Source organism: Polypterus senegalus, chromosome 4 (genome assembly GCF_016835505.1).
Source record: "Polypterus senegalus isolate Bchr_013 chromosome 4, ASM1683550v1, whole genome shotgun sequence".
In the NCBI taxonomy this organism is placed as follows: Eukaryota; Metazoa; Chordata; class Cladistia; order Polypteriformes; family Polypteridae; genus Polypterus; species Polypterus senegalus.
The window spans coordinates 243,756,125-243,780,830 of record NC_053157.1 but is presented as its reverse complement, the minus strand read 5'-3'; the positions used below and the strand labels follow the sequence as shown (position 1 = coordinate 243,780,830).

Sequence of the window (24,706 nt, the reverse complement as noted above, 5' to 3'; positions counted from 1 at the left end):
ATTTGCTGATAAACTGAGCGCACTGCACACTGAGTTCGCACGGCGCTTTGGTGATTTTGAAGAACAAAAAAATGATTTTGAGTTGTTTCGCAACCCATTTGCCATCGATGTGGAAACTGCACCTGTGCAGATTCAGATGGAGGTGATTGAGCTGCAGTGTAATGGCACACTGAAGGCAAAGTACGATACTGCAGGGCCTGCACAGTTTATTCATTCCATTCCCGCAGAAATACTCCAGCTCCGTCTACATGCGGCTCGAACCTTGTGCATGTTTGGTAGCACATATCTGTGTGAGAAGCTCTTCTCAGTGATGAAGACTAACAAAACAGCACACAGGAGTCGCCTCACTGATGAGCACCTGCAGTCCATCCTGAGAATCTCCACAACACAGAACTTCACACCAAACAGAAACGAACTTGTGGCCAAAAAAAGATGCCAGGCGTCCAGCTCTGATAAAATGACATAAGAGCAAAGACAACTGAATGATTTGATTTGTTATTGCTGAAAAGAACACATTTTATTTATATTTCCAGGTTTTGTTATGCACCATGTTCATATTTGAATTTGTATAATTTTGACAGGATATATTTTTATGGAGAGCAAAATATTATAAGTTATTTAAGGTTTTAGTTGATTTATTCCGGAATAATATTCTGTCGACTAAATAAAAATTCCTTCTATTTAAAATTTAAATAGAACTTGAACAGATAAGAGAGCTCATAATATCCAGGCAGACTTGCACGTAAGAGCAGGAGTCATCCGTTTTAACAAACAGCGTATTGCACTGATACGAAATAGCCTGCCCATTTAATTATTTAGGAATGGATAAATAAATTAAGATTTTGTACAAATAATGTTTTTCATTTTTCCTCCCTCATGGATTCTGGCACCCCCAGCAACAGTTGCTCACACCCCAAAGACTGTGTGTGTGTATATGTAGATATGTATATATGTGTGGATGTATGTATGTGTATATATATATCTATACTAATAAAAGGCAAAGCCCTCACTCACTCACTCACTCACTCACTCACTCACTGACTCATCACTAATTCTCCAACTTCCCGTGTAGGTAGAAGGCTGAAATTTGGCAGGCTTATTCCTTACAGCTTACTTACAAAAGTTGGGCAGGTTTCATTTCGAAATTCTACGCGTAAGGGTCATAACTGGAACCTATTTTTCCCCATATAATGTAATGGAGTTGAGTTGGAGATGGCCGCGGAGTTTCGTGTGACATCATCACGCCTCCTACGTAAGTATGTAGAGCACAAGGAAGAACTCCAAACAGCGATCAGCACAAAACGCCATTTCACAATTGAGAAGGCAGAAAAACATTATGAAGCAAATGATGCATACAAGCATATTCATAAGTACAGCTACTGCGGAAACAAAGCACGGCGTGAACCGTAAGTTTATATTAAATTAAGTTCATAGACAGGCTGCCACTAGCGTTTGTAATTTAGTGCCTGCCCATATAAGGCCGTCCATCAGCGGCAATCCAATACAAACACTGCCGGTAAATATTCACGGGTGAAGGACTGTGCTTATGCAGAGGAAGATGAGATGGTCAGGGTGGTGTTTGGCACAAACTCATTGAAACTGCGAGAGAAACTTTTAAGTGCGGGTCTTAGCTGACATTACACGAGATGGCACCAGCACAGCTGGGAACCTTCGATGCAAGAACACCAAGCGGCTCACGTGAACTGACGCAGTGCACAGACAAAAGCAACAGTTCCAAAGAGTGCTGAACAAAACCGAATTACACAATTGAGAAGGCAGCAAAAAATATGAAGCGTCTTATACATACAATCATATTCATAAGTGCAGCTACTGCGGAAACAAAGCACACGGTGGAAAAAGTGAATGTCCCGCTAAAGGAAGACAGTGTAAAAAAAACAAAAAAACGTGCATGCAGTTTGTCACATCACAGATAAAAAGAAGACGAGCTGTTTATTGATGCAGTAAGAAACTAATCGATGAATGAAACCTCTTATCTTTACAGCGATTGACAAACACGGAATGTAACTTGAACACATCCTACAAATACGAGCCTGATTGAAAGAAATAATGATAATCAAATCCTTGATGACAGCAACATTCAATAACACTCACAAAACAATTACTGTATATTGACAATCATGTTACGTTATTTTTAAAATGTTCCCTTTTCTTTTTCATAACTTCTACTTCTCCACTGCGATACACGGGTATATATGTAAATGTATACTTTAGCATAGACAAGCCACACGCTGTGGCGCAATTGTAGAGTCTTCGCCTCTAATGCCGACATTCGAGGTTCGATTCCGAGAGGGATGTACTGACTATGTACGCGCTACCGATTCATTTTACCTTCGCATCTCCTTGGTTTGGGACGTATGAAAAATATTAGGTTAGCGCAGAATCATGTTACGTTATTTTTAAAATTTTCCCTTTCTTAGCACAAGCACAGCTGAGAAGCTTGATGCATGTACTCCATAGCGCGTTAAAAATAACGCATTTAATCACACTTTCAATTCCAAGCAAACGGGAACTTTTGTCAATGCATGATTTCCTGGTACATCCATTACACTGATGCACACATCAGAGCTACAAAAATGTTAGAGTCGGAATAAAGCGCGTTCCTACGACTGATCATTTCGACTTCCCGAGTAAGCCTTGATAAAAGCATGGTTTTGTGCACACTGAAAAGCAAGCAAAATTAGATGCATTACAGAAAGCGGACTTTGTGGCTCTTACTGGGGATCATTGGACTTCCGTGACCGTTAGTAATTCTAAATACATCTAATTACAAAATGTTCAATGATCACACTGTTTTAGCCTAATGTACAAAATAATTTTGGCTAATGTTACTCAGAGTTTAAAGAGTAAGCTGGTCAAATTACCTTTTATGTTTCTGACTTATTTTTTTAAGAAGAAAAACTGCACTTTATGGTGAAATTTTGGTTATTATTATTTAAAGACAATACTATTCTGAAAATGTACTTAAAGTACTTAAACTACCACTTTATTTTTAAGTCTGCCCAATTTTAACCAGGGATGATATTTTTGTTTCTGTTTTGAATTCAAATGCAGTTTAAAGGCTTTTTTTCAGAAATTAAAACAGCTTCAGTTTACAATATTCATGTCCATGTCTATTATTTGATTCTGTAAGCCCACTAAAACCGTTTTAAATAAAAAAAAAAAAAAAAACATTTGCGATTTGGGGCAAATTCGTGTGCGATTACATACGATTAATCAAGATTAATTCTTACACAGCCTCTAATTAATTGGATTAATTTTTTAATCGAGTCCCACCTAATATATATATATATGTAGATATATATGTACATTTGTATATATATGTGTATATACAGTATATATGTAGATATGTATATGTTGTATATACAGTATGTATATATATGTGTGTGTATATATACATATGTATATGTATATATATGTATGTGTATAGATGTGTATATATATATATTTATATATATGTTTATATGTTTATATATGTGTGTCTGTGTGTGTGTGTATATATATATATATATATATATATATATATATATATATATATATATATATGCCAGCAACACTCATATCAATGACAAAACAATTACATTAACAATCATCTTACGTTATTTTTAAAATGTTTGCTTTTCTTTTCATAACTTCTTTAACACACTACTTCTCATGGGTATTCTGCTAGTATATATATATATATGTATATGTGTATATATATATATGTATATATTATGTATATATATATATATATATATATATATATATATATATATATATATATATATATATATATATGTATATATATATATATATATATATATATATATATATATATATAAAATGTGTATATATGTATGGATATTTATATGTTTGTGTGTGTGTGTGTGTATGTATATATATGTGTTATATATATATATTGTAAAAGATGCAACAACAAGCAGCATAAAGGTTTGGGGTATTCCAGCCCCATATATTGTAGACGATCCACAATAGCAAAAAAAAATGCAGGTCAAACTTATAAACTAAACAGTTCATATGTGCGACGCCATATTGGGCGTCGGTGGCAATTTTATAAGGGAGGAGCCGGAAGTGAAGGAATGCTGGGAAAGAGGCATGAGGGATGGTGGGACTGCTGACGTCATAGAAGATGGCGGAGGAAGGGCGGAAGTAGACGTACTGCGGGAAAGAGTTATGGCGGAGCGTCTTTGGTCCTGGAAAACAAAGGAGAAAGGTTAGTACCCGCCACTCCCTGCGGCGAACGTCTTCGATGTGTTTTAAGATCCATCCGCGGTCTCCTACTCATGCATGCGTGACAATATATATATATATATATATATATATATATATATATATATGACAGCAACACTCATCACTCACAACAGTGACAAAACAATTAAATTGACAATCACGTTACGTTATTTTCAAAATGTTTCCTTTTCTTTTTCATTACTTCTTTAACACACTACTTCTCCACTGCGAAGCGCGGGTATTTTGTTAGTTTATACTAATAAAAGGCAAAGCCCTCACTGACTCACGCACTGACTGACTCACTCACTCATTCACTCACTCACTCACTCACTCACTGACTCACTAATGTCACTAAATCTCCAACTTCCCATGTAGGTAGAAGGCTGAAATTTGGCAGGCTCATTCCTTACAGCTTACTTACAAAAGTTAAGCAGGTTTCATTTCGAAATTCTACGCGTAACGGTCAATAACGTCCACCATGTTGAACTTTCTTATTCATGGCCCCATCTTCACGAAATTTAGTATGCAGGTTCCCAGCGCTAACTGAATCCTACTTACGTACATATATACATCCATAGCCTGCAGCTCAGTCGCCGTGTGAGGCGGCGTTGGGTCCCCCATCCCCACACATCCCACGTTGTTGGCTGCCTGCCTATATTAGGCTGTCCGTCGCTCCAGTCTCTTTATTCCCTTCCTTGCTTCGCCACGGTATTAATGTCTCCCTGCTGATAACTACAGCCTTTTTATTTAATCCACGGCTTCTCCGCTGTTTTATTGTTCATTTATTAAAATTATAGTTATTGTTTAGGTATTTTAGACTTACTTTACATTGTTCAGGTACCCATTTCCTTTATCGTTCCAACCATACCCCCATTAACATGTCTATCGAAGTGATCACCATCGATCCAAGAACTGTCACTTACCGAGTGGTTTCCATGCCCGGAGATGGCACCTATCTTTTCCATTCTCTGTGTTACATATTGCACGGCCATATCAGGCTCTCTCTTGATATCCGGAGGAACATTGTGTCTTATGTATTGAATGACTGGGACAGGTTTCAGGTGTGGACTGATGACGGTACAGGAGATAATTATACTACACAGGAGCACTAGAAGAGTGAAATGCTTAAGCCCTTCACCTATGGTTTTGCATGTGAGTTGATGACTGCTGCTGAATTGTTCGGTTGTCGCTTTCAAGTGTACTGAAATGGCCAAATATTTTACACCTCTGGACAACCGCCAATGCCTCTTAAACATCATAGATTCACAGGTGACGACTTGAGTAGTGGACACTTTGATGTTTATGAATGTTTAAACTGTCGAAAGCTGGATGCCAAGTTATCGATGAAACCGGTTGTATGGTTACAATCCTTGACAGATGCCGGATGTCACTTCAACACAACAAGTCCTACAAATACTAACGTAATTGAAACAAACCATGAAACTCAAACCGATTATGACAGCAGCAACCCAAGCTGTGACATTTGAGGCAAGATTGCTTTTCACATGGCCAACCGTATGTTGCATGCTCAAGAGTAAGCTCAGCACACAGCTTGGTCATATTACAACTGGAGGGCCGAAATGGCAACGTGGCATACAAAGAGATCCTTAACAAATAATTATCGGTATATCTCCCTCAGTTTAAAAAGGTTTAGTTTTCTAAATTAAAAATTTTAAGGCAGTACTTCGCCGCTGTGAAGCACGGGTATTTTGCTAGTTATACAAATAAATCGGTCAATAAACACTCACTTGCAGATGGAATTGTGCATCTATATGATCCAGAAGGTGACATCTTCCAGAAGTGAAAGTAGCTACACAACAACAACAACAACATTTATTTATATAGCACATTTTCATACAAACAGTAGCTCAAAGTGTTTTACATAATAAAGAATAGAAAAATAAAAGACACAATAAGAAAACAAAATAAGTCAACATTAATTAACATAGAATAAGAGTAAGATCCAATGGCCAGGGGGACAGAAAAAACAAAAAAAAACTTCAGACGGCTGGAGAAAAAAATAAAATCTGTAGGGATTCCAGACCATGAGACTGCCCAGTCCCCTCTAGACATTCTACCTAACATAAATGAAACTGTCCTATTTGGATTTAGGGTTCTCACGGAAGGACTTGATGATAATGGTCATGTAGACTTCTGCCTTTTAATCCATCCATCATTGTTGGAGCATCATGAAGCTTTGAGTAGGTGGTGGTGGCGCAGGCCACCACCACAAAGAAACCGGAAAAAGAAACAGAAGAGAGAGTAGGGGTCAGTACGGATTTTAGAGCCACCATTATGAAGAACTGAACATACAGAGTATCAGGATTAAGTTAAATTGAAGTTATAAAAAGGCCATGTTAAAGTAATGTGTTTTCAGCAGTGTTTTAAAGTGCTCTACTGTATCAGCCTGGTGAATTCCTATTGGCAGGCTATTCCAGATTTTAGGTGCATAGCAGCAGAAGGCCGCCTCACCACTTCTTTTAAGCTTTGTTCTTGGAATTCTAAGGAGACACTCATTTGAGGATCTGAGGTTACGATTTGGAATATAAGGTGTCAGACATTCCGATATATAAAATGGGGCGAGATTATTTAAGGCTTTATAAACCATAAGAAGAATTTTAAAGTCAATCCTGAATGACACAGATAACCAGTGTAGTGACATTAAAACTGGAGAAATGTGTTCGGATTTTCTTTTCCTAGTTAGGATTCTAGCAGCTGCATTCTGCACTGGTTGCAAACGATTTATGTCTTTTTTGAGTAGTCCTGAGAGGAGTGTGTTACAGTAATCTAGTCGACTGAAAACAAACGTGTGAACTAATTTCTCAGCATCTTTCAAAGATTGAAGAAGTCTAAATTTTGCTATGTTTCTTAGGTGAAAAAATGCTTTCCTAGTGATCTGATTAATATGCGATTTAAAATTCAGATTACAGTCAACAGTTACCCCTAAGCTTTTTACCTCCATCTTGACTTTTAATCCTAATGTATCCAGTTTATTTCTAATAGCCTCATTGTATCAATTATTGCCAATCACTAAAATTTCAGCTTTCTCTTTATTTAAATTGAGAAAGTTACCATTCATCCATTCTGAGATACAAGTCAGACATTGTGTTAGTGAATCAAGAGAATCAAGCTGGTTGTCCAGCCTTACGAATTCTGCTGTTTTTGCTGTCACTGTAAGTCTTTGGCGTTCTTGCTGTTAGTATTATAAGGCTGAGTTTTCTAAGTGCTGCCGTTATTGGAGGCCGAGTGAGAGTAGGCCTCTGAGCCAGACTAAGCTTGCTGGTCGTCTCAGCTTTTTAAGAGCTCGTTCTTCACACCAGTCCCTTTTGTGTTGATTTCTCAAATGCTGAATAAGGTTTGTATTCTTGAAAGTGTTAGCAGAGAATCCTTCATTACTGACTTCTTCTTGCACATATATTACAAACCACAAATTTGTTATCTCTTGTAGGAGGGCAATAAAACTGTTAGACTGGCGAGGACAAGTTTCTGTATTTTGGTAATGTTAGAACTTTGTCTTGCATGCTTTTATCATTCAAGATTAGATGTTAAGATCCGATAATTTGCTGATCATCAGTCAAGTCATTTGGAGTGAAAATTGGCTGATTTTGATTTGTGATCAATTGATCAGAACAGGCCTGTATTTCAGATATGAGAGAAAGGTGGAGAAATTGAACAGACAGCAGCAGAACATAAATAACAAACATGGAGTGGCCAAACCATAAATGCTACCTTAGTGTGAGGAAGGAATATCAACCAGTATGCCACCACATAACTTGTATTGTGTTATTTATTTTAAAAGACGGGTAGTGCTTAGGGATTTCGACATCAAACTCTGAACTTGCAGGTTCAAATTCAGCTATTGACACCATGTGACCATGAGCATTTCACATGACCTGCCTGTGCTTCAGTTTTGAAGGACAAGAAAAATGTAACCAATTGTGTCTCAAATATTGTAAGTTGCCTTGGATGGCGGTGTCCGGGGGAAATATAGTTAAAATGTTTGTGTTCTTTCAGATTTACAGAAGAATGGCAGCTTCTCTACACCTTCATTTGATCAGCCCTATCTTCAATACAAAAAGAAAGATATGAAGAAATTGGCAAGAGGATCAGAGAACCTGACAGCAGCCTTTTTGCAGTGCAGTTTTCTCCCTGCTACTGAAGTAACACCGACAGAACCCATCAAAACTGATCGACAACAAGTGGAGAAAGAACTCCAAATTCATACTGGAAAAAAATGTTTGGAATGTGGCAAACAATTCACACACAAAAGTGATCTTAATAAACATATGAAGATTCACACTGGAGAAAAACCTCATTGCTGTTCTGAATGTGGCAAGTTGTTCTTATGGAAAAGCAATCTTCATAACCACAGAAGAATCCACACAGGAGAAAAACCTCATTGTTGTCCAGAATGTGGTAAGTCATTCTTAAGGAGAAGCAATCTTCAGAACCACAGAAGAATCCACACAGGAGAAAAACCTCATTCCTGTTCAGAATGTGGTAAGTCATTCTCATGTGTAAGCGATCTTCAGAGGCACCGAAGAATCCACACAGGAGAAAAACCGCATTGTTGTCCAGAATGTGGTAAGTCGTTCTTAAGGAGAAGCTGTCTTCAGAACCACAGAAGAAGCCACACAGGAGAAAAACCTCATTATTGACCAGAATGTGCAGAACAATTTTCTGACAAATACAGTTTTCAATGGCCCACAGAAATTGATACTGGAGAGAAGCCATATTGCTGTTCTCAATGTGGAAAAAGGTTTTAAACATTAGCTCTTTTCAAGTAAACACCCAAATTCTCACTCAAGCAAAACTGCAGTATGTATGTTCTGAATGTGGCAAATGTTATATAAGCCAAAAAAATGTCTCTATCCAAGTGCCAAAATCCATATTGAAGAAAAATCTCATTGCTGTTCTGAATGTGAGAATCAATTCTGATATTTAAGCACACTTCAGTGCCATATTATAACTCATACTGGAGATAAATCTTATTGTTGCCCTGAATGTGATAAACAGTTCTCACAACAAAGCACCATAAAAAGTCACATCAGATGTCACACCGGAGAGAAACCTCCACTTTGCTTTGAATGTGACAAGCAATTCTCACACCTCAATTCTCTGTATAAGCTTAAGAAAAGTCATACCGGAGAGAAGCCTTACAGTTATACTGAATGTAGACTGCAATTCTCATTTAACAGTTCTCTTCACAATCATAAAGTAATTCATTCTGGTAAGAAACAAAGCTGTTGTGACTGTGGCAAGCTTTTCTCAGACAGCACGACCCCTAGAGATCACATGAGAATTCACGCTGGAGAGAATCCTTATTGCTGACCAGGGTGTGGCAAACGATTCTCATGTCAAACCCCAGAAGGATCCACACTGGAGAGAAGCAGTACACCTGTTCTGAATGTGGTAAAGGTTACTCTTCTGGAGAAAGTTTTCGGAGACACACGCAAAGTCATTTTGGAGTAAAGCCTGTCCCAGAAATGTCAAGTGATCTTTCCATTTGATCCTCAGGCTTCTGAATGTGGTTAAGGACTCAAATTGAGAGTAGTTAATAAGTACATAAGAATAGTGGAAAAAACACGGAAAGTGGCAAATAGATCGTAGATGTAAGGTAACTTCAGAGCCACATATGAATTCACACTGGAATACAACACATATTTCACAAATAACAAGAATCTATTTCAACAACTTATAGGTGCCAGAAAAAACCTTATTGTTGTCCTAAATGTGGTTAACGCTTTTCAGACAGCAGTGGCCTTCATATTCATAAATGATTGGCCTACTTGTGGTAAGCCTCTTAGCTGTTCTGAATGTTGAAAGTGGTCCTCCTGTATCAGCCATCATAAGCAAAATGTAAGATTTCATTAAGGACTGTACTGTCAGTACGTCAGCCATACAGGGACTGATCATCTCTGCATCAGTGCTGTGTCATAAGATGGTGAAAAATACAAACACCAGACAACAGAATGAGGTAGCAACAGTACTGTGCCGTGATAACAACTTCGTTCACAGAACACAACTGAAAAAGTTCAATGTAAAAATAAAAAATGGAGAGGTGAAATCAATTCAAATCCATAGTGCGGTGCCAACTACCAGGAGGTGCCGCTGACAACAAGGGGAATATTTTTGTTTCTGAGCTTTGGAGATGGGGCCTTACCTGAGTAGCAATGATCTTGTACCGTCACTGGGATGTCATCTGATGGCTGACGCCTGGGCTGACTGCAGACAGCCGTTCTTAACCCTGAAAATGAAGAAGTCATTTAGTGATGTCAGCTGATAGCCAATGCTGTCCAATCAGATACTGGGGAGGGACAGTCAAGGAGGACAGGAGACTAAAATGAGAGCCGTCACATGACAGACCAATGTAGAGGGGCTTTATAAGACTTTTACACTAATTTAGATTATCATTTATAAATGATAAGAGTCTTTACAAACAAAACACATTCATCGGCTGTATGTCAAGGGTGAGTCCAAAAGTGGGAATTTAAGATCTAAATACGAATTAAATGAAACATTCAGGGTTCAAAGAGAAATGTTTAAGACCTGAAGAGGGAGTCACAACAGCATGTTAGGGTTAGCATAGGGGACCACAGTTATGAGGAATATCAATTAACTAGCAATATACCCGCGCTTTGCAGCGGAGAAGTAGTGTGTTAAAGAATTTATGAAAAAGAAAAGGAAACATTTTAAAAATAACATAACATGATTGTCAAAGTAATTGTTTTGTCACTGTTATTAGTGTTGCTGTCATGAAGGATTTGATTATCATTATTTCTTTCAATTAGGTTCATATTTGGAGGACATGTTGTATTCAAGTTACATTCCGTGTTTGTCAACCGTTGTAAAGATAACAGGTTTCATTCATCGAAGTATTCACTACCCAAATCGCTATGCGAGTATTTAGCGGCAGCGTCTCTATTAAGTTGTGGATTAGCCTGCGAGTATTTAGCAACAGTGTGTCTATTAACTTGTGGATTTTTCTGCGAGTATTTGGCGGCAGTGTCACGGAGTTGTTTTCGTCTACCTGCATCAGAAAATGTACCACAACGTCTGATACGCCTCCTTTTTAGTGTTTTCTCACAGCTTGGATTGCTGCTGTCATAATCGGTTTGAGTCTATATATATATATATATATATATATATATATATATATATATATATATATATATATATATATATACATATCTACATATATATACATTTATATATACAGTATATATATATATATATATATATAAATATCTACATTATATATACACACACATATATATATTATATATATGTGTGTTTGTGTATGTATGTGTTTGTATATATAATGTAGATATGTGTATATATATATATATATATATATATATATATGTATATATATATATATATATATATGTATATATTATGTATATATATCTATATATTATGTATATATATAGCTGATTACCCATTGGCTTTGGTCACTGAGCGCAAGGGAAAAAATTAAAATGTAGTCTATAAGTTATTAAACAGTAAAACATTAACATTTTAAGAAGTAAAGATACAATGAGCACTACTGGAGTGGTTTTGGGTAAACTGCATTTTAAAGACAGTAGAACACAACAGGTAAGTTGTACTAACAGCAGCTAAAATGTATATGGATCATCTCTCGGTAGCAGATCCCTTTTGATAGGTGCTACACGACGGCTGTGGTATAGAAATTAATAGAAATTACATTTTCTATGTAAACTTCTAAATTTCTGCCTGTGGTAATGTGCCTTACCGGCATTACCAGAAATTTACGAAAATTAGTTTTTTGTCCTCTGCAGTGTTAAGAGAGAAAGGCTTTGGTTTGGGATAAAAGGAAAAAAGGTGTAAAGAAAGGAAACTTGCCTTTTTCTTTTATATAGTGTAGAGAGACGTCTTCGCTGACGATGAACGCCTTTTGGAGACTGTCTCGGTGGGTCTCATTTAGACTGGAGAGATGGCCCTGCCATTAACCGGCCGGGATGGTAACTGTTGGTCATCCACTCCTGTGCGTGTCTTCATAATCCAACCTGACGACCTCATAATCGTATATGTGCAAAAGAAAGTGCGAAGCACCTTAATATTAGTTTGTCACAGTCTAGAAATGGGATCCCGTGTTTGCAGTTGTCTGGGCTATAGCTCAGGGGAAGGAGGAAAGTGTTTACTTTCTCTTAAGTCAGATGCTCCGTCAGTGTCTCAAATGCTGGCATAGCTACGCGCGCGCGCGCGCTGGCTGCTCGACTTTTGTAGTATTTTGGCAGGGCAGGAGACGCCACTTTTTGCAGACAATTTCACGTGATCAAAAGTCTCAGCGCTCTTTGGAGGTCTTGCTTGTTCTCTGCTTACTGCGTTCATAGTCATTTCACGTGAGCCGCTCGGAGTACATGCATCGAAGCTTCTCAGCTGTGCTTGTGCTATCTTGTGTGATTTCGCGATGTCCATGGCTTTATTTAATGTAAGCTAAGACCCGGCACTCAACACTTTCTCTCGCAGTTTCGCTGAGTTTGTGTCTAACATCACCCTGACCATCTCATCTTCGTCTGAATATTTAGCAGTAGAGTGTTTCTATTGGACTGCCGCTGACAGACGGACTTATAAGGGCAGACACTCAATTACAATGGAGGCGTGACGATGTGGGACGGAATCCCGCCTCACACGGTGACCGAGCTGCAGGCAATGGCCGGTATATATGTACATAAGTACGTTCCAGTTATGACCGTTACGCATAGAATTTCAAAATGAAACCTGCCTAACTTTTGTAAGGAATGAGCCTGTTAAATTCCAGCCTTTCACCTACACGGGAAGTTGGAGAATTAGTAATGAGTGAGTCAGTCAGTGAGGGCTTTGCCTTTTATTAGTATAGATGTACAAAAAGGAATATTATTTAAAATAATAATAATATGTATGTTATAAGAAATGGGACGCCATAATGAATGCAGAACACAATGAAAATGAACTGATTTTATTGTCTGACATATAGGAGAAAAATTAAAGTCAAAGCAGAAACACACAGGGATCTCTACTGCCCCAGCTGTTAATTTGATAAATTAACCTAAAAATATAACAGAAGTTCCTTTGCTACATGTCAGTATATACTGGGATGGTGTGTGATGAACGCTTTATACTCTGAATGTGTTTGTTCAGGTTTCAGTTTGAGTTCAGCACCTTCTTCATATCGATTCCCAAGACAACGTTTCTTCATGTCAAAACTACAAGCTGGAGGCCACAGGAGCTCAATAAACTCCAACAGCAGGATTGACGATTAGAAAGCTCTGCTCTGAGAATGTCAGCTACACAAAGCTTCGGCTTCATTTACTTTACAGAAAACTCCAAAAAGCAGAACTGACCCCTTCTGTACCCCCACCACTGAAGGTCAAATTTGACCCCCTCACTACTCGTCGTTGGTTCACTCTGCTTGGACTTTCTGTATTTTGTAAGTTTATGTTTCATTTATTGGCCACACTCTTTTTACATTTCCTTTCATTGATGATCTCAAATGTGTGAGTATATCTTGACTCTTACAAGGACTTATCTAAAAAGGGTACATTGGCCATGAAATGCAAGGAGGCATAAAAATATGAAAAAAAATGCAAACCACAAAATGAAGAGGTAACATCGATGAAATATGCTCAGTGGCAGAGGTGACGAGGACAAAATTTAGAAAGGACAGCATAGAAAAGGCAGGTACCAACTGAAAACAAAAGAAGAAAGGTGATTGGTGGAAAGAACTGTCAGTCACACCTGAGTGGACTGTTGAGGACAGCCGTGGCATTGAGACTTCAGAGTTCATGTGTTTTTGATTTCAAATCTGTGACCATACACTGAATAAGTCTGTTATTTAGCAGTTAGCATGTTCTGAAACTTTAATGTCATCACAAAGATCATACAAACATGTAATGTAGCGTTTGTGATCAATCACTTTTGTTGATTTTTATGGCACCATTCATCAGCCCTGTATAGAGTGCCACTTCCAGATCAGCAACACCACTGCACCCCGTAGCACATTTGGAGTTTGGGACTGGAGCACAAAGTGGATGGCACTCTGAGAAGGACAGACTTGTAAGACGTGAACAAAGCCAGCTGCCCTCCCTGGTCTGTCTTCATTCAGAAGGACTCACCTGAATGGTGGGATTGTTCTGCGGCGCTCATGTTAGCCGACATTTCATCAGCTTGCTTTCTGCGTTTAATCAGATAAACAGCAGAGTTAATCCAAGATGAGCCAGGCCTGTTACAATGTGAACGTTCTTGACATTTTGTTTTGCTTTAAATATTTTTTCTACTTCTTTACTTTGAGTTCTTGGAGGTCTTGTACATTAGAGATTATTAATACATGAGCATTTGGTGTTAATAATGAATTGATAATTAATAAACTGTTTTTAATGCTAAATTGTAATTGTGGCCTGTTGCCATTTTGTATCTTTATCCTTCTTGACTGTGTTGTTAGGACGTGTTGCACTGTTGCCTCCCTAGAATTAAGTGCCACATCACCGACGCTTGACCTCACACCCTTCATCACACGTGAGGCAGAATCCAAGATTGCTGATCCAACTGTTAATCCCATTCCCTGCTTTGCCAGTCCCTTGGCTGTGTGTGTATCAAGGTGTATGGCTGAAGCAAACCTCTCCTCAAGGAGTCTACAGCACCGGTCAGATGAAGAACTTGACGCTTTGGGTTTAGACGTAAAACTGAGAATACCTCATGCTGGATATGCTTTAGACGAGTGAAAGGGAGTCCAGTGGGATAGACTAAGGTAATAAGGTAAGGACAGTTAGACATGTTCATAGTCATTTTATCTTTTAATATTTATTTATTTTATATTTTTTGCTTTTGTAAAACAAGGTACAATATATTGCTGTATGGTGGGATAGATGTCTTCTCCTTTACAGTAACTCTTCATTACACACACACGCCTGTTTACCATCACCGTTTTCAAGAACACACGAGACACATGGAGACTTGACTGTTTTCTTGTTTAATTTAGATCAGGGGTGTCCAACGCCGATCCTGGAGGGCCAAAGGTTTTCATTCTAACTAGTTTCTTAATTAATGACCCATTTTTGCCACTAATTAACTTTTTTCCCCTTCATTTTAATTGATTTACTGTTTAAGACTCAAACCCCGTATCTGTTTTTTTATTCCTTAATTAGCAACCAAACAGTAATGAAATACAAAATGACCCAACACTTGACCAGATAACCTTTGCTGTCATACAGTAACAGAAAATAAGGAAAGATGAAGGTCTCGGTGATGCTGATCTGCTTTCTGCTGCGGTCAAACGAGAGCACAGCCATGGAATTAAATAACGAGTTCAATTAACAACAATAATTGGCTTCTAATTAAGAAACTTGTTAGAGTGAAACTGGTGGGAGTTTGATACCCCAACTGGTCATGTTGATACCCTCTGGCTGGTCAATCGTTGGTTCACTTCACATCTCATTTTTATTTGTTTGCCATTTAAGGAAGAAAAGAATCAATTCAGAGGATTCTTCAATTAACAAAGGCAAGGTAATGGAAAAGAAATTAATTAACAGCAGAAATTTTTTACTGATTAAGAAAGTGTCAGGAAGGAAAACCTGCAGCCACTGTGGCCCTGTGGGGTCAGAGTTGGACACCCTGATTTAGAGCAGGTATCAGCAAGAGTGAAAGGGAAGGTCTACAGGATGGCAGTGAGACCAGCTATGTTATATGGGCAGGAGATAAAATACAATACAATACAATACAGTTTATTTTTGTATAGCCCAACATCACACAGAAAGTGCCGTAATGGGCTTTAACAGGCCATGTCTCTTGACAGCCCTCCATCCTTGACTCTCTAAGAAGACAAGGAAAAACTCCCAAAAAAAACTTGTAGGGAAAAATGGAAGAAACCTTGGGAAATGCAGTTCAAAGAGAGACCCCTATCCAAGTAGATTGGGCGTGCAGTGGGTGTCAATAGCAGGGGGTCAATACAATACAATACAGTGGAACCTCGGTTCACGAATGTCTCGGAACACGTACAAATTGGTTTACGACCAAAAAGTTCGCCAAACCTTTTCACCACACACTTGGTATACAAACAGACCAGTTTCCCTTTCGGTTTGTGCGCGCCGATGATTTCCGCACGTGTTCAGTCTCTCCCTGTGCAACGAGCGAGCCAGAGAGCGAGCGCGACACACACACACAGGTGCGCAAGAGAGAGACACACACAGGCACTTGAGACACACACAAGTGCGTGAGAGAGAGAGAGAGAGACACACACACAGGCTCGCGAGAGACGGCTGGACGCATAAGGCTTGTTTTTAAAGAGACAGATCCGAGCATTGTTTTAACCTCATTGTTTTTAATGAAGACTTTTTTTTCTATTGGGATTTTAACCTCCACCTCTGTTTACAGTGATCGGATCGTAGCGAACATTGTTGCAATGTTACTTTTCTTGGTGGTTTATTAAATTACGGATTTTTCAAATGTTCATTTTTTTCCCCTGCGCTTAAAACTCATTAAAAAAAAGTGTTTTTAGCGAACGGTCCGTAGAACTATAGCGCAAACTCTTGCAGTGTTATCTTTCTCTGTTCAAGGTTTTCTCAGTGTTATTCAATGTTTTTACATTTAGTTTACTATTACGCTGTGCATTCTTTGGTATAATTAACTGTAGTTGTGCTTAAAAATCTTTAAGAAAAATATATTTACATATAGTTTGTACGGTCTGGAACAGATTAATTGTATTTAGATACAAACCTATGGGGGAAATTACTTTGGTTCACGACCAAATCGGGTTACGACCAGAGTTTATGGTCGTGAACCGAGGTTCCACTGTAAACAGAACAGAACAAATCCTCAATACAGTGTAAAAATAAAAATTTTAGAAGTACGGAGCAGAATTTAACAATAGATGAAATCACATAATAAGATTTGGATATTTTTATTGTCCTGGAGACCTCATCCATCAAGCTGCATCCCCCATTTGGCCATACCCTGGCTGAAACAGCGCTGGGCCAGCCAATCCGATGAAAGGACCTGTCTTTCCCATGATTCCTGCAATCCTCCATCAGGGAAGACTTTACCATAGGCAGGCAAAACAACTTGGCAGGTGGGTCGTGGCACCAAGTGCCACATTTGAGTGCCGAGAAGAGAAACAGAACAGTTGAATCTTTGCACTGATCTTTGCTTGTTTGTTACGCAGTGTAACTTTCTGTTTTTCCTCTGTATCTTCATGAACACCTGGCTAACTGTAAAGGATTAATGAATGCCCAAGCAGTGAACTGGTTTCTGCAGCCTTGTTTCTAATCCCATCATTGTCCTCAGACGTGAGGATTTATTTCTCAGTGCACATGTACGAGGTGTGCATCCAGCAGGTTCTTTTGGGCTGAAGTGCTTCTCAGCCTGTTTTTGATGAACTTCACTGTTGAGAAGCTTCTCTCACAGGCTACTTGTGTGATGGACACTGTTAATAACAACTTTTAGGCCAGTCCAATCACATGGTATGCACCATTTAGAAGATTGTGCTGGGAGAGAATGAGATATGTACAAATGGTGCAGTTTTTACAGGAGGAACAGGTTTTGTTCTCTAATTCAGCATCTTGCTGTTCCGTGGAAAGAACCTCCTGACGTCCTTGTGAAATTTCACTGGCTGTCCTGACAATATAACACTGCATGGGGGACATCTTTAACTTCTCCCACTGGAATGCAAGGCTGCACAGTTCACCACATAATGTGCCAACTGTAGTTCTGCTGTCAAACTTAAGCAGACATCTGATTATTTTTTCCAGAGCTGAACTCGGAAGCCCATTTTCTCTCACATGAGCAAAGTTTCTAAGATCCAGATAGGCAACATCTGAACAAACTTTTCCATTAGCAGAAAACCTTTTATGGATATTGTCAGTCTCTGTGTCTAAAGTGACATTGTGAACATTAACACTGAAGTGAGTGATAGCTGATGTTAATGGCTCATCTTCTGTAAGCTCCCCTTCGCTCAGAAAGGGCAGTTTGCACCACCAGCTCACACTCTTCTTCCTCCTGCAGCTTTCTGTTAGCCCACTGCACAAACTTAACTCCTTTAAAGTCCTTAGCACTCTTCCTGAGAATGTCCTCTGTCCCTTCAACCTGCCATTGAGCTGTAATAATATCAGGTCCCTTTGTTTGTCAGAATTTTGATAAAGGAGATGTCTGCTCAAAAATGCGTAGGACAATTTGAGTGTTGAGCACTGTTTCATACTTCAGAAGGCGTTCTATGAATCCCTACGCCTTGGACCTCACAGTTGGCTTTTGTGCCCTGTCCTCTAAAACGGTGTGTAAAGTCAAAAGCACTTCAAACAACAAGGCTCCCTGAGGAATTCCCAAAACACCCAAATACTTTGCTGCTCAGTGCCTGATCCTTAGCCCACCACCTAGTGTGCCCTGTTGGGCAAAGTCTTCTGCGGTGTGTGTCCTGACTCTGAATCTGTTCCCACTTCTGCATGCACTTGGACAACTCTCTCAAGAAAACTGCTATTTCATGAAGCAGTGAGAAGAGGGAAGCACTTTCTACAATACTGCTTGTTGTGTCTGCAAGGACAAGAGAGAGAAAGGCAGAAAACCTTGCATATGAGCTGCTGCACCATCTGTTGAGTTGCTCACACATGTGCCGATGTCAATACTGAGCTTCTCTCTGCAAAATGCTGCCCTGTAGGTGACTCACAGTCCACTATGGCAATGAGTCTTTCATGGATGACATCCGTTAAATATCTAAATATGATAGAGCACTGGTCTTTAGAGCTGCGTTGTGTCAATCTGAACAGAAAACATGTCTAACGTCCTCTGCTATTGTTCTCTTTATGAGTTGACTGATTACATCCACAACTTTATTGAACATGTCCTTAGACAGCAAGGTAACTAGAGAGCCTCTGCCCTTTGCACCAGTTTCGTGCTGCTTTTTGCTACTTTCTATGCAGGCATTTACATGCTGCTGAAGGCAAATGTCACATCTGCTTAATTTCAAAATCACTTTGAGGACATTTCCATGGTTAACAGCAATGTTTTCTAAGCTATAAGCAGCCTCTTCTTTATCACCTCTGAAGCTGAGGCGACATTTGCCAATAACTTTTAGAATATCAACTACACGCTCCATCACCTGGCGTTTCTTTTTAACTTGCTCAACATGTGATGACATTTCGTTGCTAATCAATAGGCTTCTGATATCTGCCATTTGTGCTTTCAGAAAGTGGACATCTTCACCATCTTTGTGCATCTTATTTTCTTCATGCTGCCCTATTCTTTGGTGAACGTGTTTCCATGTTTTCATGCCTCCCTTTATAAAAGGGCTATCACTAGAAAATGAAGGAAATGCCAGACACACAGTACAGTACAGGGACTGATATTCTTCACAGAACTTCAACCATTTAGAGTTGGTTCCATCTTTTCTGTTGTAAACTTGTGGTACAACAACAACAACATTTATTTATATAGCACATTTTCATACAAACAGTTGCTCAAAGTGCTTTACATACTGAAGAAAAGACAAATAAAAGACAAAATAAGAAATTAAAATAAAACATTAGTTAACATAGAAAAGGAGTAAGGTCCGATGGCCAGGGTGGACAGAAAAAACAGAAAAAAACTCCAGACGGCTGGAGAAAAAAATTCAAATCTGCAGGGGTTCCAGGCCACATGACCGCCCAGTCCCCTCTGGGCATTCTACCTAACATAAATGAAATAGTCCTCTTTGTAGTTAGGGTTCTCACGGAGTCACTTGATGTTGATGGTCATACAGACATCTGGCTTTTAATCCATCCATCATTGTTGGAACATCATGATGCTTTGAGTAGATGGTGGTGGCGCAGGCCAGTGACACCGGAAAGGAAACAGAAGAGAGAGTAGGGGTTAGTACAGATTTTAGAGCCACCATGAATAGTTATTATGATGAAATGAACATACAGAGTATCAGGATTTTAATTACAGTGAAGTTATAAAAAGGCCATGTTAAAGTAATGTGTTGTCAGCAGTGTTTTAAAGTGCTCTACTGTATCAGCCTGGCGAATTCCTACTGGCAGGCTATTCCATATTTTAGGTGCATAACAGCAGAAGGCCGCCTCACCACTTCTTTTAAGTTTAGCTTTTGGAATTATAAGGAGACACTCATTTGAGGATCTAAGGTTACGATTTGGAATATAACGTGTCAGACATTCCGATATATAAGATGGGGCGAGATTATTTAAGGCTTTATAAACCATAAGCATAATTTTAAAGTCAATCCTAAATGACACAGGTAACCAGTGTAGTGACATTAAAACTGGAGAGATGTGCTCGGATTTTCTTTTCCTAGTTAGGATTCTAGCAGCTGCATTCTGCACTCGTTGCAAATGATTTCTGTCTTTTTTGGGTAGTCCGGAGAGGAGTGCGTTACAGTAATCTAGTCGACTGAAAACAAACGTGTGAACAAATTTCTCAGCATTTTTCAGTGATATAAGAGGTCTAACTTTAGCTATGTTTCTTAAGTGAAAATATAGGACAACATGGAGATTGTTGTGGATGAAATGAAAAAAGATGCATTTATGTCCTGTAACTGAGGACGAGCAAAGTAATCAAAGTTATGATCAACAGTCTCATCTTCACATTTCTGCTGCTGAGTTGCTGTGGCCTGTTTAATCTCCTCTCTTTTACTCACACTTCAGTACCTCAGTATTCCTATGAGACTCATATGCACCTGCATTACAATAAAAAGCAACATTCTGTAAGGCTTTAGCACGATTGACATGGAAATTACACGCTTTTAACAAAACAATTAAAATTTGTCTCACTGATAAATACAGTCTTATTTACCTTCTATTCACTTTCAGTAGTGGATTTTGTGTATTTACAAACTTAACATGTAGAAGAAGTAGAATCAGTCTGTAGTAATATGAGGCATAAAAGTTGGTTATAGTGAAACTGACCTAATCCATCCCATAATGAGCTCCTCACCTAAACCCTTCACAGTGCCAGCAGCACTTTCTGTGGACACATCAGGCCTACCGCCCCCCCATGGCTCAGCTTCTGACGGCACATAAAAACTGTAAACATTTGTAGCCTAAATCGACCTTAATTAGTAAGTTTTCTGAGCAGGTCAAAACAGATTTATTTGTGATGCCAAATCATTCATAATCTCTGGGCACTTTTTACATAGGCCAGTATTACAGCATATAATGCATACTAAACTTCATCACGATGTTCACTCAGAGAGTAGCCTGCTCCCTTTGAAATTTCTAAAGGTGGACGGTCAAGATAAAGAGTGTATAATCGTAAAATACACCTGCGACGATAGTCTACTAGTGCCAATGTCATAACACTCCGTCGAGTGCATTATTAAGACTGCAGTGTATTTTTACCACCGTCATTTATGATTAGCGATTCTGAAAAAATAACAATAATAAAAGTTTGGATATGAGATATTTATCGTCACAGAACAACGTCTGAAGAAAATTTAAATGAACATAACAATACAATTTTGTGTCCGCCTAATTTTAATCGATTGACGTGGACTTAAGTGTGGGCTCTACTTGATCGAGTCAGGCAGATTAAAACAAATGTTTGACTGTTGCTGTTTACTCGAATGTCCAAATGAAATAGTCGCCTACATTTAACAGGTCACCTTAAAGACGGGCTATAAACGTATTACAATTTTAAACATTGAATAAACTGTCCGAGTTAAATCTTTACTTCTATAATACACAACTTTAAAATGCGTTTTATTACTTTCATTACTATTTATCCACGTTTATTTATTTTAGCAGTCCTAATATTCCATTGCCCCCCCTTCTGCCTGCAGATCAGCCTCAGTTCTTTGTTTGCTGATGTCTGTCAGATATTCTGCGCTCTTCATGTCTGTCCTCAACACACCAGCAGCTCTAGTGAGTTTCTAACCTGTGGATCTCATAATCAAGTTCGTTTTTAGCTGTATTGTGATTACAGAATATTACAAATAACATACTTGACACTCTCACGTTCATGTATCAGGATTAGACAACATTAAGAAAGCTGGCAATAAAACAGTGACTTTAAAGAATCCATTGGCTGTCTCTACATGTTATCAGTGTTAAATGTAAGACACACTCATAGTACTAATAGTCACATTTCAATTATTATTTTTATAATGAAGTTTATTATGTTAAACGATCTGTGAAGAGTAAATATTGTGCCTTCAAAAGAGTAATAATTTTGCAGTTTTTGTGACTGTGCACCTGTTAATCAGGGTATTCAATTATTTGACTTAACTGGATCTTTATTACGTTTGGGATTTTAAATACCTCTTTAAGATCATCAAATATATGTTTATTATAACACATATTACTCATGCAAAAGTTACATTTAAAGATTAAAACATGACAGATGTTTGTTTGTAGTTCATATCTCATTTATCCTCCATTTGACTCCATCAGGTCCTAGTGGTGTGCTGAACACATCAGCCTGTCTTTAGTGTCTCTGAGACTGGAGGAGGCCAGGAGTCCAACAGTACAACAGGCACTGATGGGCATCAGCATCACGACTGGTAACAAGATAGAGAAGACAGATATTTGAGCTGGACATCATCCTATATGAGTATCCAAGCAAATTGCATATTAAGAGCATAGAGAGTCTGTATACTCCAGTATGGCTCTGACATAAGAACCTGTACAGCTGTAAACGACTCCACTTTACTGTCATTTAGCACACACTGCACTGAGTCTGTCAAGTCATAGCCATTAAATAATTCAATCTGAACAGCTGGAAATTTATTTTGACAATAATATTTCTGGTAAGACATTTTTTTTTCTCGTTTGTCATAGGTTTATACTGAAAAACTGGTTTACATCAATGTAGTTTATATATATATATATATATATATATATATATATATATATATATATATATATATATATATATATATATATATATATATATTGTGGTCCGGCTGGGTCGCCCACTCGGTGCCTCCTTCAGACCGCGAGGGGGCGTCCGTCCTGGTTATGTTGGGGGCCTCGGGTAAAGGGCTTGGAAGCCCAGCCCTGTAGGGACCCGTAACCACTGCCAGGCGGCGCCCCGATGCCGGTATATCCCGTGTGGTCCCCGGCCAGAGCTGGAGTCCGGCCGGGACGCCCAGACGGACCAGAGGAGGGCTTGTGCCTCCTCCAAACCGAGAGGGGGCGTCCGTCCTGGTTATGCTGGAGGCCTCGGGTAGAGGGCTTGGAAGCCCAGCCATGTAGGGACCCGTGGCCACCGCCATGCGGCGCCCCAGTGCCTAATTATCCGGGAGCCCGCACTTCCGCCACACCAGGAAGTGCGGGGAAGACACAGGGGACACCGGACGACTTCAGTGCGAGCGGCACTTCCGCCACACAAGGGCGTGTCTGCGGAGGAGTGCCGGGGAGCAGCTGGAGCCCATCCGGGTTCCCATAAAAGGGGCCGCCTCCCTCCAGTCAGCAGTGGAAGTCGGGTGGAAGAGGACGGAGCTGGAGTGAGGACTGGAGGCGACCAGGAGGAAAAGAGGCACAGGACTGTGTGGCCTGGACATTGGGGTAATCGGTGCTGGAGGCACTGGGGTTTGTGCACGTGACTTGTTTGTGTAAATGTTATTGTAATTAAACAGTGTGTGGTGAATTTAAGATGTCCGTCTGTGTGTGTCCGGGTCAAAGTTCACAATATATATATATATATATATTGCCCAAAAAATTTAAAGGAACACTTTTGAATGAGAGTCTAGCATCAAATGAATGAAACTTGTGGGCTATTGATCTGGTCAGTTAAGTAGCAGAGGGTCTTGTGCATCAGTGTCAGCTGTTTTGGTGCACTAGAGGGGCAAAAATAAAAGAGACAACCCTCAAAACAGGAATTAATGGTTTAACAGGTGGAGGGAGGCCACTGACATTTTTCCCTCCTCATTTGTTTTGTCACTCATTTTGCATTTGTCTACAGTCAGTGTTACTACTGGTAGCATGAGACCATACCTGGACCCTACAGAGCTGGCACAGGTAGTCCAACTTCTCCTGGATGGCACATCAATACCACGTTCCATTGCCGGAAGGTTTTCTGTGTCTCCCAGCACAGTCTCAAGGGCATGGAGGAGATTCCAAGAGACAGACTGGCAGTTACTCCAGGAGAGCTGGACAGGGCCCCTCGTAGAAGGTCCTTAACCCATCAGCAGGACCCACAAGTATCTGCTCCTTTGGGCAAGGAGGAACAGGATGAGCACTGGCAGAGCCTACAAAATGACCTCCAGCAAGCAGGCTACTGGTGTGAATGGGCGGGTATACAAACTACTGAGTACAATTTGGAGTTGCTGCAATGAAATTTTGGCAAAATGGACTCGCTTGCCTGCCACATCATTTCTTCCCTTTGATTTTCAGGGTGTTTTTGTATTCAGCCCGCTCTCTATACGTTAATCATTTTCATTTCCATCCTTTCGTTCCCCACACATCACCATACCTGTTCACACAGACACACAATGTCAAGACCATCATATAACGAGGTTCTAGCTCTGAGTTGTGGT

At 39.4% G+C, this 24,706-nt stretch overlaps 1 protein-coding gene across 2 annotated transcripts in view; it reads left to right on the top strand.

The window, feature by feature from the left end:
• Positions 1-14,599, top strand: part of LOC120528370 (zinc finger protein 665-like) — a 39,641-nt gene extending 25,042 nt beyond the window's left edge. For both annotated transcript variants that reach the window (XM_039752525.1, XM_039752524.1), the window contains exons 3-4: positions 8,266-8,751; positions 13,396-14,599. In XM_039752525.1, coding sequence (XP_039608459.1) covers positions 8,266-8,751; positions 13,396-13,517 — 608 coding nt within the window. In that variant the 3' untranslated portion in view covers positions 13,518-14,599. The remainder of the gene's footprint in view (positions 1-8,265; positions 8,752-13,395) is intronic.
• Positions 14,600-24,706: the final 10,107 nt, after the last annotated feature.